A 15,501-nucleotide genomic window follows, 5' to 3' on the forward strand; every position below is an offset into this window, starting at 1 on the left:
CCTACCTACCTACCTACCTACCTACCTACCTACCTACCTACCTACCTACCTACCTACCTACATACATACCTACCTACCGACCTACCTACCAACCTACCTACCCACATACTTACCTACCTACCTACCTATCTACCTACCTACCTACCTATAACCTACCTACCTATAACCTACCTACCTACCTATCTACCTATCTATACCTATCTACTTAACTACCTACCTACCTACCTACCTACATCCCAACATATGCCTAGCTGCCTATCTACCTATACTTCTAAATACAACCACCTATAGTTTCTATATCTATACCTACCTACACACTTACCTATACTTATTCATGCATCCGCCTATAGTTTCTATACTTACCTACAAACCTACCTTTACTTATCTATACATCTTACTAGTTTCTATACCTACTTACCTACCTACTATACTTATTCATACATCTAACTAGTTTCTATACCTACTTACACCTACCTACTATACTTATCTATTCTTATTTGGAGTCAATTTTAGGCTATCCAGATCCTTGCGTTAAAACCTTACATACTTAACTTTATCATTCAAAATACAAATGCACACAGCTAAAGAGCAAATTGCAATTTTCGAGAAAAATTATGATTTTTTTGTATTATGTCTGATTCAAGTCACTTTATATACCCAACTCCAGTCCCCCCCCCCCTTATGATATATTTTGATGAAGGTAATGGTTAAAATATTTTACAGTTTTGCAAAGAAAAGTTTTTTCGTCAAATATATGTTCAAAATCAAATTTTTAACTTGTTATATTTAACAAAACATTTTCCAATTATTCTTTAGCTCTTAGAATTTGCCACGCCAGATTCAATTAGTTAAGGCGGATAATAAGCAGAGAGGGTCAGAAAAAATGAAGGTTGGATGAAGGGTGAAGAGGGGGGGGGTCAGAAAANTAAAACGGGAAGGTGGATGCAAGGAGAAGGATAAAACGGGAAGGTGGATGCAAGGAGAAGGATAAAACGGGAAGGTAGATGCAAGGATAATAAAAGACACTTGAATAAAGGAGAAAGATATGAAGGATAAAGAACTGTGTAAAAGAGAAAGACTGGAAGGATAAAAGAGAATATTTACCTTTAGCTCTGTACAACCCTTGATCAAGTTCTCCGAGATACCCCGGATACCATTATAGCTGAGATCTAGAACCCGGAGAAACTTGAGGTTTTGAAACTCCCCAGTGCTAAAGACAGGGCTGAGGTTATCCCCCAGCTTGTTGTTGCTTAGGTAGATCTCCTCGAGAGTGTCCTCCATTCCGTCGAACAAGCGCTCTACCAGCCTCCTCATGGCGTTGTTGCTGAAGTCGATGAGTTTAAGCGGTATATCACTAGCAGTGAATATCTGGGCAGGGAGGAGTTGCCAACCAACATTACGCTGAGTAAACTCTTGGATATAATACCTTAAATAAGATAGTACTATTAAATTAGTATTATTACTATCATTCAAAACCACATAAAAAAGCATGGTTAGATTTAATGATAAAGAAGGAGAATTCTAAGAATGATGTGAATGTAGGAAGTATAAAGGTACAAAAGGAGAATTCTAAGAATGGTGTAAATGTAGGAAGTATAAAGGTACAGTCCAGATTCTTCAAGGATAAATTCATTAGAAATGTCTTCACTAGAAGTTTTCAGAAGCTAATTGAATTAAATGCTACGCTAACCTTGTCATCAATCAGTTTTAAATCTAATGACAGCTGCTGAAAAATCTGGGAGACTTTAACGGCATTTTCTTTGTGTATTTATTCCGTTTAACAGTGTGTCGTTAAATAATAAATAATTTTGAAATACTTGTTCATAACAGATCCTAAAGGAAACTATAAACATTACTTTTCAACACCTTACTTTCTTTCAAGGGAGTTTGTAAACATCAATTTAAACTGAATTCTACATTACATAAATACGTGTTGATTACTAGACCTGTAAATGAAAGTTGATTACATTCTTCACTCTGCCCCCCTTACCCCCCCCCCCCAGGCTACTCAAGCAATATTGTAAATCGACCCAAACTTTCCTTCGTATGGTTTCTCAAATTTTCTTTTACTTTGCATCCTTGCTTCTTACACGTTTCTTTGATTTTCATGTAAAAAAATCAAAGTTGGTATTATTATTGATTTTTGATAAAATTGGCTTAAAATCTCTCATCCCCTCAAAACTTTCACAGTGCAAAGACCCACCTACCCCCTCCCCCAACCTCATCATGTCATGCAAGTATACAAAACCTTCCTGGTCCCTTTCGTAGCTTACCATCTCCCCCAAAACCTCCCCTAGCCCCACCCCCTTCCTGCTTCCCTCCCTATTTGGAAGTATTTGCATGGTGGTTCCATAAATGGAGTGTACAGGTATATGCATGAACCTACTCGTGTAGATTTCCCTAAACCTTGTCATTTTTTCAATCTTTGTCACACTTCCAATTAGTGTTGTGTACACCGGCATTGTGCACATATAATCTTTCAAGCTAGAGTGAGATTGACATATTGCGCACAGAAAACCATTTCCGGAAGAGTTCCGCTACGTGGAGGGCTGCTGGAGAGCAACGCGGCAAGAGCGCACAAAAACTTGTGGTTTTCAATATTTTTCACGAGAAAGTTTTTATTTATTTTCATTTGGAAATATTACAGTTTTATTAACTTTTTACAAGAAGGTGTAATTTTGTGGCTTTAATTTAATTATATATTTGAAGATTTATGAAATGTGTTGATTTCAAATTGGATATTTTAATGCAATATTTCACCTGTACGGTAGAACAGGGAAATCTCCAGCGAAAACTACATTGTCACAATTTATCCTTGTCGCATTCATCTCGTTCAGAGAACACAGACAGTCGATATTTATATTATTGCTAAATTCGACACATGGAATCTCTAGACTAGTCGACCTACCCTCGGCCCACCCCCAGACCAGGCATAGGGTTAATAAAGTTCTGATAAAACCTTCCGCCATTTTAAAAATGTATTCACTTGTTTTTAGTTTCACGATTATTTACTTGAGGATTAAATCAAGTTGTTCATTTATGAATGCTCCTTAGATTGATAGATAGTGACTATCTGTGTAGGGGATGTGACTGATATCTTGACTATCTCGACTATCTTGGTGCTGAACTATCCTGAAAATAAAATAGTTTGATAAATACAAGACATTATGATACTAAATAGGGTATATTTTATACTTGAGTAGAGATTAATGAATACTGTGGGGGCCTGGGGCAACCAAGCCAAGCATACATTAAGCAAAGGTTTCTACAGTTTTACCACGTTCAATGTATTGTTTCGATAAATTGGATTTGTCCCGGACCTTTACAGTCTCCTTGACATTAGTTACAATGGTCTCCAACAATTGGACGAGCAACTTGATTTTTAATTCAGGACGAAAGTCCCCGAATGAGGATTCTAAAATCAGCAAATCAGAGAAGACCTACTCATCTTCCTCTCCATTTATATCCTCGTTATTCATTGTATTTTTATATCTAGAAGTGTCTGGTTTAATATCTGTATGTCAGGGTGTATGTTTGCAGAAGTGTCTGGTGTAAAGTCTATATTTCAGGGTGCATGTTTGTTGAGGAGTCTGTTGTAATATCTGTTTGTCAGGGTGTATGTTTACAGAAGTGTTTAGTGTAATATCTGTTGCCAGGGTGTATGTTTGCAGAAGTGTCTAGTGTAATATCTGAATGTCAGGGTGTATGTTTGCAGAAGTGTCTGGGTTAATATCTGTATGTCAGGGTTTATGTTTACAGAAGTGTCTGGGTTAATATCTGTATGTCAGGGTGTATATTTGCAGAAGTGTCTGGGTTAATATCTGTATGTCAGGGTGTATATTTAAAGAGAATCATGATCGAGGACAAACTTGAAGTATAATCATATAAATTTCCCTTCCCCTCAGCTATATAGAAATCTGAACCAGATAGATGAGATAGAATAGAATCAACATAAGACGTAATCGAATAGGAGAGGATTCACACTGCACAGTGATCTGAAGGTTGTAAACTATATCTCGAAAATGGTTCAGGATTTTCCAATTACTTCGTTTACCCTAAAGCTAACAGTTAAAGTCGACCGGCAGTCTTGAAAATTGATGCAATTTTTCATAGAAGTCAGGATCTTTGTGGATGGTCTGCTTGTGATAGGAGAAGACTTGTTTAAAGATTCTTATAAGATTATGTGTAGAGATTACTCGCCACAAACTCTATTTTTTATCCTAAATTCTTTGCAATCTTGCATGAGTTTAAAAAGCATATTTGACCAAGCAGAATCTCCTGTTTGAAAAATCAAAAGTCTACGACTTCAGGTTTCAAAGATATGAGAATAAGATAGTTAGGGGGACTGATCAGTCCCTTAGCAAGAGTTTGAGGCAAGTGTACAGTCCCTTTTCAATGGTGGAAAAGAGACGAATGTTAATATATAAATGTTATTAATATATAAATGAAAGTGTTAAATGTAGATGAAGTAAAATATGGCAGGGGAGGAGAACATCGTGATCAGAATTCAGCCTTTTTAAGCTACATAGAGTCTACATAGATTTCAATCTACATGGACTTCAAGCTTCATAGATTCCAACCTACATAGATTTCAAGCTACATAGACTTCAAGCTACATACATTCTAAGCTACATAAATTTCAAGCTACATAGATATTTCAAGCTACATAGATTTAAGCTACATAGAGTTTTATTTCAACTGATGATTGGGTTAGACCCATGAAACATTTTGTCTTGGAAGAAATATATATTTAAACATCTAAAATGTATATTTAAACTGAAAAAGTTGAAAATACTATATAGATTTTATGCTAAATAGATGTCTAGCTGTCTAGCTACATTATGTTTCCAGCTGTATAGCTTACACTTCATAGATCCTTGACCACATAAACTTTAAGACACATATGTTTGGAAGCTGTACACGGATTAATAAAATTATTTTGTTAATTATTTAGAATATTTTATAGATGTTGTAATAAATTACCAGTCCTATAAACTATAATATTATAATATTTAAACCTATAATATTTCTAACTTTGACCAATTTTAGAGCATAATTTATATTTTAAAATAGCAATGGTTATTAGGTTACAAAGATATATGGATTATAAATTTAGAGTATGAGTTCAGTTATCAGTTTCTCTAACCAAGCACCGAAATAAATGTAAAAAAACTAGATTAACGCTCCTTGTTATTTTTGAAAGAACTAAATTTGATTAAACAGTTTAAAAGTTGTATGTTGACAAATTCTGGAAAATGCGCGGAACTAAGGTCTGTTGCCTCAGGTAGGTCTGCGCTCCTATAAGCATATAAAGTTCATTCAATGACCGCGCGGTCAAATGACGATAAAAAAGAAAGTGTGCACCCCCCCCCCTCCCTGCCAAACTATTCTTGTAGTTCTTGTTTTTATTAATCTATGCCATACCAACTGTATGCTCTTAATACCAAACTAGAACTAAACCAAAAAACGAAGCTCGGAGAAAACAAAAAGATCCGATCTGATTAGACTCCAGCTTGGACCCGGAGAAACTAGTATTATCTGAAATTATCGCATATCACTCAAATCCGGTCACTAGAAAAAGGTCAAATTACTGGCTGGACTTTATGACCTCGTAGCTCCAACGTATAAGAAAAACAATTGTATCGGGTTGCATTTTAGAAATTCAACGCTTTTTTATTTTTAATAGTTTCTTAAAAATATAAATCAAAGTTTCGATTTAGCGTAAAATTGATTTTAATTTGACGTTATCAGAGGTCGAATTTAAAGAATTTGAGCCGCAGCTCAAATATGATTGGTTCCACTTGAAATTGTATTCAATGTTTCAAGATTTAAACCGGCGCTCCATTCAAACAAGTTTTTGGCGGATTTAAGACGCGGCTAAAAACCATTAAATTCCGACTCTGGTGTTATACTTTCCCTTTGGTCTGGATAAAAAAGACATAGAAGGACACCGGCATTTTTCTGAAGATAATATAAGATGTTATCTCATATACTTTTATACCTTGAGATTAGGGGTTTACAACTAGACCTTTAAACGGTAGAGCGGGACAGTGTATGAGAAACTAAAATCTCCCGGACATCAAACCAAATTATATAATTACTCGTGACGGAAATAATTGTCTTTAATACCTGTAAGGGACGAGATCGCGGCTTGACATTTATGGGAATACAGTTTTCTCACAATCAGAGTCCAACAGCTGATACATGTTTTGACATTTAAAAGTTATAATTTACTTTTCATTGATTGATTTTATTTAAACTTATAATAAAGTTTACACATCTATATAACACACTCAAATATAGACACAATGCAATTTTGTAAAATTACTTGTATGAGTTTGTGACCTTGTACTTTGATTTGAGGTTCCAAACGAAGTTGAGTCTTCGCCACAAATTTTGACTTTTCAATCCCTTTATCTTTGCAACCTGATGGTGTAAACCTTTGATATTTCAAAGGTGATTTGTTTGATCCAACAGACCTCAGACTTTGAAATACCTAAGATCTATGACTTTGAGATGTTAAGGCTTAGTTCTTTTGGGAAAATCTTTCGCCAGCAAATTAGAATTTTTAAAACTAAAATGATGTTGTATGCAACTTGTAATGCACGTATATACCTAAAGCCCCCTAAGTCAGGAGAGATTGGTACAGGTAGTGTGGGGGGGTAGATTGGCACAGGCAGTTAAGGGGGGGGGGGTTAGATTGTTATATTATGTAAATTGCAGAAATGAAGAGAAAATCTACTAAACTGAATTTGAAATTAATTCACAGAATTTACATCATCAAAGATGAATAACTAATATTAGAGAAAGTATTAAATGCATAAAATCAAAATCATCAAACCCCTTTTCATGGAGATATCATCTTTTATGAATAAAATGATTTTTTAAAATTTACTTCATTATTTGATTGTAAACTGTACAGTAAGACCCATAAAACTATGGGTATTGGAACTTGGTAAGTATAGTCATACAATTCTAGTGATCTAGATAACCCAGTACAGGACACAGAGTATAGGGCACTGGTCCTAGAACTGTTTTGGGATAAGGTCTGGTGTAGGCAAGTATAAGCATAATTGTGATTGGCATTTCTCTGGCGGACTGGGAATTGTTAATATTCCCCGTATTTAAAGCTTCACATTTTTGAAAGAAATTTAAGTGTTTTTCTTAATAAACTTTGAACGTTTTTCAGTCATTTTCTGTTTTCATTCTGTTTTAAAATGACACTTGAATGTAAACTCCAGTTCATTTGAAGTAAAGAACCGAACCTGGCAGCTACCGAGAGTTGTACCTTTCCAAAAAAAAAACTTGCATTTTTTATTTAAGTAATCCATTCTTTAGATGTATTTATTATATCTATCTACCTCTTCATTCAAGTATACATCAATCTATCTAAATCTATCTTTAAGTTTATCTATCTGTATCTGTATCTATCTACCTCTTCATTCAAGTATACATCTATCTATCTAAATCTATCTTTAAGTTTATCTATCTGTATCTGTATCTATCTACCTCTTCATTCAAGTATACATCTATCTATCTAAATCTATCTTTAAGTTTATCTATCTGTATCTGTATCTATCTACCTCTTCATTCAAGTATACATCTATCTATCTAAATCTATCTTTAAGTTTATCTATCTGTATCTGTATCTATCTACCTCTTCATTCAAGTATACATCTATCTATCTAAATCTATCTTTAAGTTTATCTATCTGTATCTGTATCTATCTACCTCTTCATTCAAGTATACATCTATCTATCTAAATCTATCTTTAAGTTTATCTATCTGTATCTGTATCTATCTACCTCTTCATTCAAGTATACATCTATCTATCTAAATCTATCTTTAAGTTTATCTATCTGTATCTGTATCTATCTACCTCTTCATTCAAGTATACATCTATCTATCTAAATCTATCTTTAAGTTTATCTATCTGTATCTGTATCTATCTACCTCTTCATTCAAGTATACATCTATCTATCNAAACAAAATTATCATCTTAATACTGTATTTAAAAAATGCTGTAACTCTGTTTTTCAGGAAAGGATGTACGGTAATTAACTTGATTATTTTTAAATGTGCAACATTGTGACCCGCAACTAATTTTTAAGTGATGAATCGAATCATTTCAGAGCTTTCTCTATAAAAATTAACTTTCTACGATCTTGACTCATGTCAAACTAAATTAAATTAAAATCTTTCATGTCTTCAACCACAGAAATAAAGTTTAGAATTTCTAAGATATAACTGGATATATTTTCCTTTCTCATATTTAAAAGTAAATCCGAAACCAGAATAGCTATTAGGTTAAATGTCGGTCATGTCACGTCGCATTTCACCTTCTCCTTTTGACCAGTTTGCAGTGGACTATGTCATGTCAATGTCATGTCTGTATTATATAATGTACAATGAATTCTAGCCTCAGAAAATACATAACTTGTATCTATTTAAAAAGTTGTAATCTCTGTTTGTCTGTTTGTTTTTTCCGATCAGAACTCAGAGACCCCTGGACCGATTTGCCTCAAATTTTGATTGGGGAACTCGGGACGCCCACGAGTATATACTTCTAATTCTAAATTAGAGTGGGTCGACTTTTAAACCAAGAATTTAGTTTCCCGTAAAATCTTCCAAGTTATGTTAAACGGCGGGAGTAACTAAAGGGTAACCTTGGCAGCTCTGGGCTCCCAAGCTAGTTATGAAAATGTATATTCTCAAATAATTAATCAACCCGATCGAAATAATCTAAATTAAAATTTAAAAAACTGGTCTATAGATAATCTGTAGAGACATAATTTTATTTAGCATTCTTAGCATATTCAGAACTATTATAAAAAGCAACCAGCCCCCGAGAACCGCCATCAGCAACAATGTGAAATTAGCAGGCAAAAACGGGCAAAAAAAGCTTAACTTTCATCGCAAAAACGCACAAATTCTTATTAGAAAACGCAGTAAAACATACCTTCATCTTTCTATGCTTCTTCATCTTTTCATTTTGTATTCCAGCCTGAAACAAATTATAAAATTAATTCTTGGCGTCCTGTATGTTTGTTTCTTGTTCTCTACATACAGTGGTTTCCAAAAACATTTATAATCCCTAGCCTTTCAAACTATTGCATGTGTAACCCTTCGATATTTCAAACTTTGACTATTTATAATTTTGGTTCAAAGATATAATTTCATAACAAATTAATGAGACTGTGAGCGTAATTTTAAGTGATTAATGTGGAAGATATTGCATTTATTTTAGGTTAAAAGTGTTATTTTCTGAAATGCGCTATTCACTAGTGTGGAGAAACCACTATTATATAAAATCAGTTTTCAAAATCATAAACATAAACTAGACTTGAATATACTGTAGGTCTTATTCTATTTGACAATTCTAGTTAAAACTGTATAATGATAAATGTTCTGTGTTGAACGCTATATTGTGATAAATTTCTCCAAGTATAGTCTCCAATGAACCGTTTATGCTAGTGAACCAATGAACCAATTATAGTTTTAGGTTGACACTTTTTACCAGGCTGACACGCCCAGATGTCAATACGCATACTAGTAGATACACATATATGTCTACAAGTCTACTAGTCAACACGCATACTAGTAGATACACATACATGTCTACAAGTCTACTGGTCAACACGTATGCTAGTAGATACGCCCTCATATCTACAAGTCTCTAGTCAACATGTTTACTAGCAGATGTCTACAACATGTCTACAAAGTATTAAAGGTTGGTAAGGTGTTTGTTTTAAGAAAGAAAAATGGCTCCGGTTGTTAGGGCTAAGAAAAATTGTCCAGGTTGTAAGGGGCAAAAGAAAAATGCTAAGGTTGTATTGGGTTAAGCACAAAAAATGGTTTGGTTGTTATAGGTTAAGAAGAAAAAATGCTCCGGCTGTTACGGTTAAGAAGATAAGATGCTCAGGTTGTCAGGGTTAAGAAGATAAAATGCTCAGGTTGTTAGGGTTAAGAAGATAAAATGCTCAGGTTGTTAGAGTTAAGAAGATAAAATGTCCAGGTGTTGGTGTTATGAAAGAAAAATGGCTCTGGTTGTTAGGGTTAAGAAGAAAAAATGCGTAAGGTGATAGGGTTAGAAATATTTATGACATGTGGACTTAAGGACATACTGCATTAAGGATGATATTCAGTTTTATTCTACCCCCCCCCCCCCCAAAGAGAAGATTTAGATGTGCAAAATAAACATAGTATTTGTTATTATTATTAGTCCTTATTTAGTCAATAAAAAGAGATGGCTACTCACTAAATAAAAAACTAAATTTTTCAAAGTTTAATAATAAATTTTACATAAAAGTCTTTGAAAAATATCAAAGATATGCATTAAAGGTTCCATCTTGTTAGAAAAGTATAAAACATCGAAAACTATGCTTTCACCTTCTCTTAACTTATTTTATTCAACTCTGACGTAAAATATAAGCTGATACAAATAATCCAATGTACGTCTAAGATCTAAAAAATGAAGTTTACATCAGATGTTTTAAAACCTCCAAAATTAACTTTGAAGTTTGTTAAGGAGAATCCATAACTGAAAAATATGCTGCAAAAAAGCTGAAAAACAGTAGAAAAAAAATTGTTAAAAAAAGCATATTTAAAAGTTGTACTTGTTTGTAACCTTATTCTTGGCCACCCTGTAGAATGCAATGAGAGTGTAAGAGCTAACAAAACACTTTCATTCTTCATGCTTCATTCATTGAGCAAAAACTAATTCCAAGCCTTGGACAAATTTCCAATCATTTGAGAAAATTGTTTCAATTTGTTATAGAATAGCCTCAAGAAAAATGGCAACGGCTGGTTCGGCAAAACTTTTTATTAAACCATAAGTAAAACTATCGATAATTCAAGTAAATGCAAGAAATGTTCTAAGATTTAACGAACATGACGATTAAAGAAAAAAATGTAATAACTAAAAACGTGCAACTGTTTTCTTATTATAATTGAGCATAGAACGGTGTGTGAATTTGAATATTCTGCTTGAAAATTTTACTCAATTTCTGCAAAGAAATACTTGTTTAGGCTTTACATGCAAATTTTCAACAAAATATTAAGTTGACCTTCTGTCTTCGGTTTTTAGGATAGAAAATGTATGAATATTAAATTGTGCTTTCAAGTTTGGTATAACGTATATTGTATGGTTTTTATAACGTGCATGGTATGGTTTTTATAACATGTATTATATGCTTTTTATAACGTGTATTGTATGGTTTTTATAACATGTATTGTATGCTTTTTATAACGTGTATTGTATGCTTTTTATAGCATGTATTGTATGGTTTTTATAACGTGTATTGTATGGTTTTATAACATGTATTATATGCTTTTTATAACGTGTATTTTATGGTTTTTATAACATGTATTGTATGTTTTTTATAACGTGTATTGTATGGTTTGTTATAACGTGTTTGTATGGTTTCTTATAAGGTGTATTGTATGTGTTATCATAACGTGTATTGTATGGTTTGTTATAACGTGTTTTGTATAGTTTGTTATAACGTGTTTTGTATGGTTTGTTATAAGGTGAATTGTCTGGTTTATCATTATTATTATTATTATTATTATTATTATTATTTATCATTATTGTTTGGTTTGATATTAGGTTTATTGTTTGGTTTGTTATTAGCTTTATTGTTTGGTTTGATATTAGGTTTATTGTTTGGTTTGTTATTAGGTTTATTTTTTGGTTTGTTATAAGGTTTATTGTTTGGTTTGTTATTAGGTTTACTGTTTGGTTTGATATTAGGTTTATTGTTTGGTTTGATATTAGGTTTTATTGTTTGGTTTGTTATTATATTTATCGTTTGGTTTGTTATTAGGTTTATCGTTTGCTTTGTTATTATGTTTATTGTTTGGCTTGTTATCAGGTTTTTTATTTGGTATGTTATTAGGTTTATTGTTTGGTTTGTTACTAGATTTATTTATATTGTTTATTGGGTTTAATGCTTGTTAAATGGCTGACTACATGCAGTCAATTAAATAATGTGTTACATTAATTTCTTTTTATCAATTAAATGAAGTTTTTACTTGATTTATTATATTGTTCGTTTAAAGTTGTTTTGTAGAAGTTATATTTATATAAAGTAATTGACGATTTTAAAGTTTAGATCCTATATATTAAGAGTTAAATACCTTATATTTTTTTACTAACATTATAAAATTCATTTAATTAATTTGATAGTTTTACATCAGTGTTGAACAGAACAATTTTGAAAATAGTATTCAGATTCTTACAAATTGGATCATTACATTTATAACTGGATCATACTGGATTAAAAACGTTTTAATCTAGGTTTAACTATGGTTGGTTGCATTGACATCAGAATAAGGAGATGGATTAATTACTTTTAAATGGAAAGTATTAACATTAATAAATCTCAATTTTTAGATAAAAAAAAAAACAATTTTCTAAATCATAATTTCCAAGAGTCCGAATTTAATGAATTTGAGCCCCGTCTCAAATCCGCCAAAAACCGGTTTTAATTGAGCGCCGGCTTAAATCTTGAAACATTGAATACAATTTAAAGTGGAACCAACCATATTTGAGCCGCGTCTCAAATTTAAGCCGAGGGTTAAATTCTTTAAATTGGGCTTAGGTTCACTTTTTATTTGGTGGGAGAATTAAATTGGTCATACATTTGAAAACATAATTTGTTTGGCTTATAGGAGGGGGAGGGGGTACAAGATAAACAGTATATTGGCAGAATCAATGATTGAATATAATTTCCCACTCTTGGATATTAGAGCCAAGAAAAGAGAAATTTTTCCCAAATCCAAGTCTAAATCTCGACATGCATAGTTCGGAGTGCATGAGTAGGTTTTGTTTAAAACTTTGAGATATATTTGACCAATAGAGCGAGGGAGGGGAGGAGGTAGAGGGGGGGAGGGGAGGATCTATCTGTATCTGTATCTATCTACCTCTTCATTCAAGTATACATCTATCTATCTAAATCTATCTTTAAGTTTATCTATCTGTATCTGTATCTATCTACCTCTTCATTCAAGTATACATCTAGGGGTAGAGGGGGGGATACTTTCTCTTCTTAACTCAAGATCAATTTAAAGAGATGTTTTATACAATCATGGTTTCAGCAAGCATAGAATTGATTTTTGAATTTGATTTGAAAAATTTGTTTTCTTTAAATATTATTACCTTTATACAATTTTCACTTGGTTAAAGAAATTTAGATAAATCACTTTTTTATATTTTTTCTTTTAATCACCAAGAATCTTTTTCACAATTTCTAATTTTAAGTTTTCTTCGATTATTTGCTTGATTTCTAGTATATCTAGACTGTATTAGACACTAAGTTTCCTTTCTATACTCCGGCGCGCGGGAGAGAGCTCTACGCGCGGTGTGCACACTGGTCGCTAGCCAACCCAGAACTGCAGGGTGGGAGACCGGACCAAGCCACACTCACACACACTCACCCCTACTCGCTAACTCACTCATGCACTATCTCTCTTACTTATAAGAACACTTAGTTACTCTTACAGTTGTACAGCAGCTTACTCAATCATGCAGATAAATCCAGATTAACCATCATTTTAGAACACACTTTAGCATTACCTTTCTTATATGTACTTTACACTCTCCTAACTTTCTCACTAATAAACGTACTTACATGTAATCTCTCTTACTCATATCGTACGGACTTATTTCTCATTTAAATGTTCAAAATCCCACGCATGATATTTACTACCTTTATATCTTGCAATCCCATACCATACACTCTAAACATTGACATATGTTCACTCACTCAATTGTATCTTCTTTAAAGCTCACTCACTCACTAACTCACTTGTTTAAAGTCACTCACTTTGCACTCATTTTTACACATTTCGTGAGTCATCACTCATTCTTGGACATTAATTTCATCGTAAACTAAAGCAGTTACTTCCTTATAAGCAAAATAAAACAAACGTTTATAAACTTAACCTACTCTCACCCACTCCAGTCCCCTCTCAAAAATAGAGACTTGTCAAAATAATAAACCTAGCTCTCAGGAAATGATCTACTTATCGCCGCTAGCCGGGGAATCCAGCTTTGTCGGGAAATCTAAATTGTCCTTTTTTAAGTAGACCAATTTAACTTAGAATTTGTTAATCAAGCTAAGAATAATTTGTTAATTCCCCAATAAAACTTTAGACGAATCGGTCTAACGGTTCATGAGCTAGTATTGGTCGGACATACAAACAAATAAACAGAGATAATTACATTATAAATATTGATACAAAGCCTAATGTAATACTCAAAATATATCTTTAAACTATCAGAAAATAAATCAGATTAGGAACAAAAAAAGTCGTAGAATGTCATGTATCAGACTACTACCGGAAATGCAAACATAACAACTTTACTAACTTTTATCCTATGTGACCCGTGAATATCAAATTTCACTCAATGTGACTATGAGACCCCTCCCTATCCACTCTTTATATATGAATCCTAGGAGATGTTATGAATTATAGCATCCTAGGAGAAGTTACGAATTATAGCAACCTAGGGTTGTTAATCGTTTTTGAAAACGATTATTAAGCGATCGGTTTTTTCGTTTTAAAAAATGAAAACGTTAACATCCCTAATTATAGCATCCTTGAAGAAGTTACAAATGAAAGCATCCTGGGAGAAATTACGAATGATAACATCATAAGAGAAGTTACGAATGATAGCATCCTGGGAGAAATTACTAATGATAGCATCCTAGGAGAAGTTATACAAATGATAGCATCCTAGGAGATATTACGAATGATAGCATCCTAGGAGATGTTACGAATGATAGCATCCCAGGAGAAGTTACGAATGATAGCATCCTAGGAGATATTACGAATGATAGCATCCTAGGAGAAGTTACGAATGATAGCATCCCAGGAGAAGTTACGAATGATAGCATCCTAGGAGATGTTACGAATGTTAGCATCTTAGGAGAAGTTACAAATGATAGCATCTAAGGAGAAGTTACGAATGTTAGCATCCAAGGAGAAGTTACAAATGATAGCATCTAAGGAGAAGTTACGAATGATAGCATCCTAGGAGAAGTTATGAATGATAGCATCCTAGGAGAAGTTACGAATGATAGCATCCTAGGAGAAGTTATGAATGTTAGCATCCAAGGAAAAGTTACGAATGATAGCATCCTAAGAGTTAAGTTACGAATTATACCATCCAAGGAGATGTTACAAATGATAGCATCCTAAGAGCTAAGTTACGAATTAAACCATCCTATGAGAAGTTACGAATGTATAACAATTACATTTAGAAAGAGCGTGGTGTTGAGAGCACATCATATTTTCATCATAATCCGTAACTTCAAAAACAACCGCACATGAGTACTGAACGATATTGTTCTTGTAATCGTTCAGCTCTCCTTTAATTCAATTATTTGGTAAACATTATTTGAAAAATTTATCGGCCATTGTCGGTAATTTTTTCATGGAGAACTTACTATTTTACATTTAATTTCGCATAATTAGAGAGTAAGAGATATAGACAAA

General features: G+C 33.1%; 1 protein-coding gene across 2 annotated transcripts in view; it reads right to left on the reverse strand.

Moving 5' to 3' along the window:
* Positions 1–15,501, reverse strand: part of LOC111696320 (protein artichoke) — a 69,706-nt gene that overhangs the window by 17,972 nt on the left and 36,233 nt on the right. Inside the window, exons 1-4 of one of the 2 annotated variants that reach the window (XM_023465891.1) lie at positions 13,160–13,375; positions 8,960–9,004; positions 2,761–3,132; positions 1,105–1,426 (exon numbers count right to left, since the gene is read on the reverse strand). In XM_023465891.1, the coding sequence (XP_023321659.1) occupies positions 1,105–1,426; positions 2,761–2,969 (531 nt within the window). In that variant the 5' untranslated portion in view covers positions 2,970–3,132; positions 8,960–9,004; positions 13,160–13,375. Of the gene's footprint in view, positions 1–1,104; positions 1,427–2,760; positions 3,133–8,959; positions 9,005–13,159; positions 13,376–15,501 lie in introns of those variants that run through there. The other variant, XM_023465892.1, reaches the window with a different exon arrangement.

The sequence above is a fragment of the Eurytemora carolleeae genome, unplaced genomic scaffold, assembly GCF_000591075.1.
Source record: "Eurytemora carolleeae unplaced genomic scaffold, Eaff_2.0 scaffold121, whole genome shotgun sequence".
Taxonomy (NCBI): Eukaryota; Metazoa; Arthropoda; class Copepoda; order Calanoida; family Temoridae; genus Eurytemora; species Eurytemora carolleeae.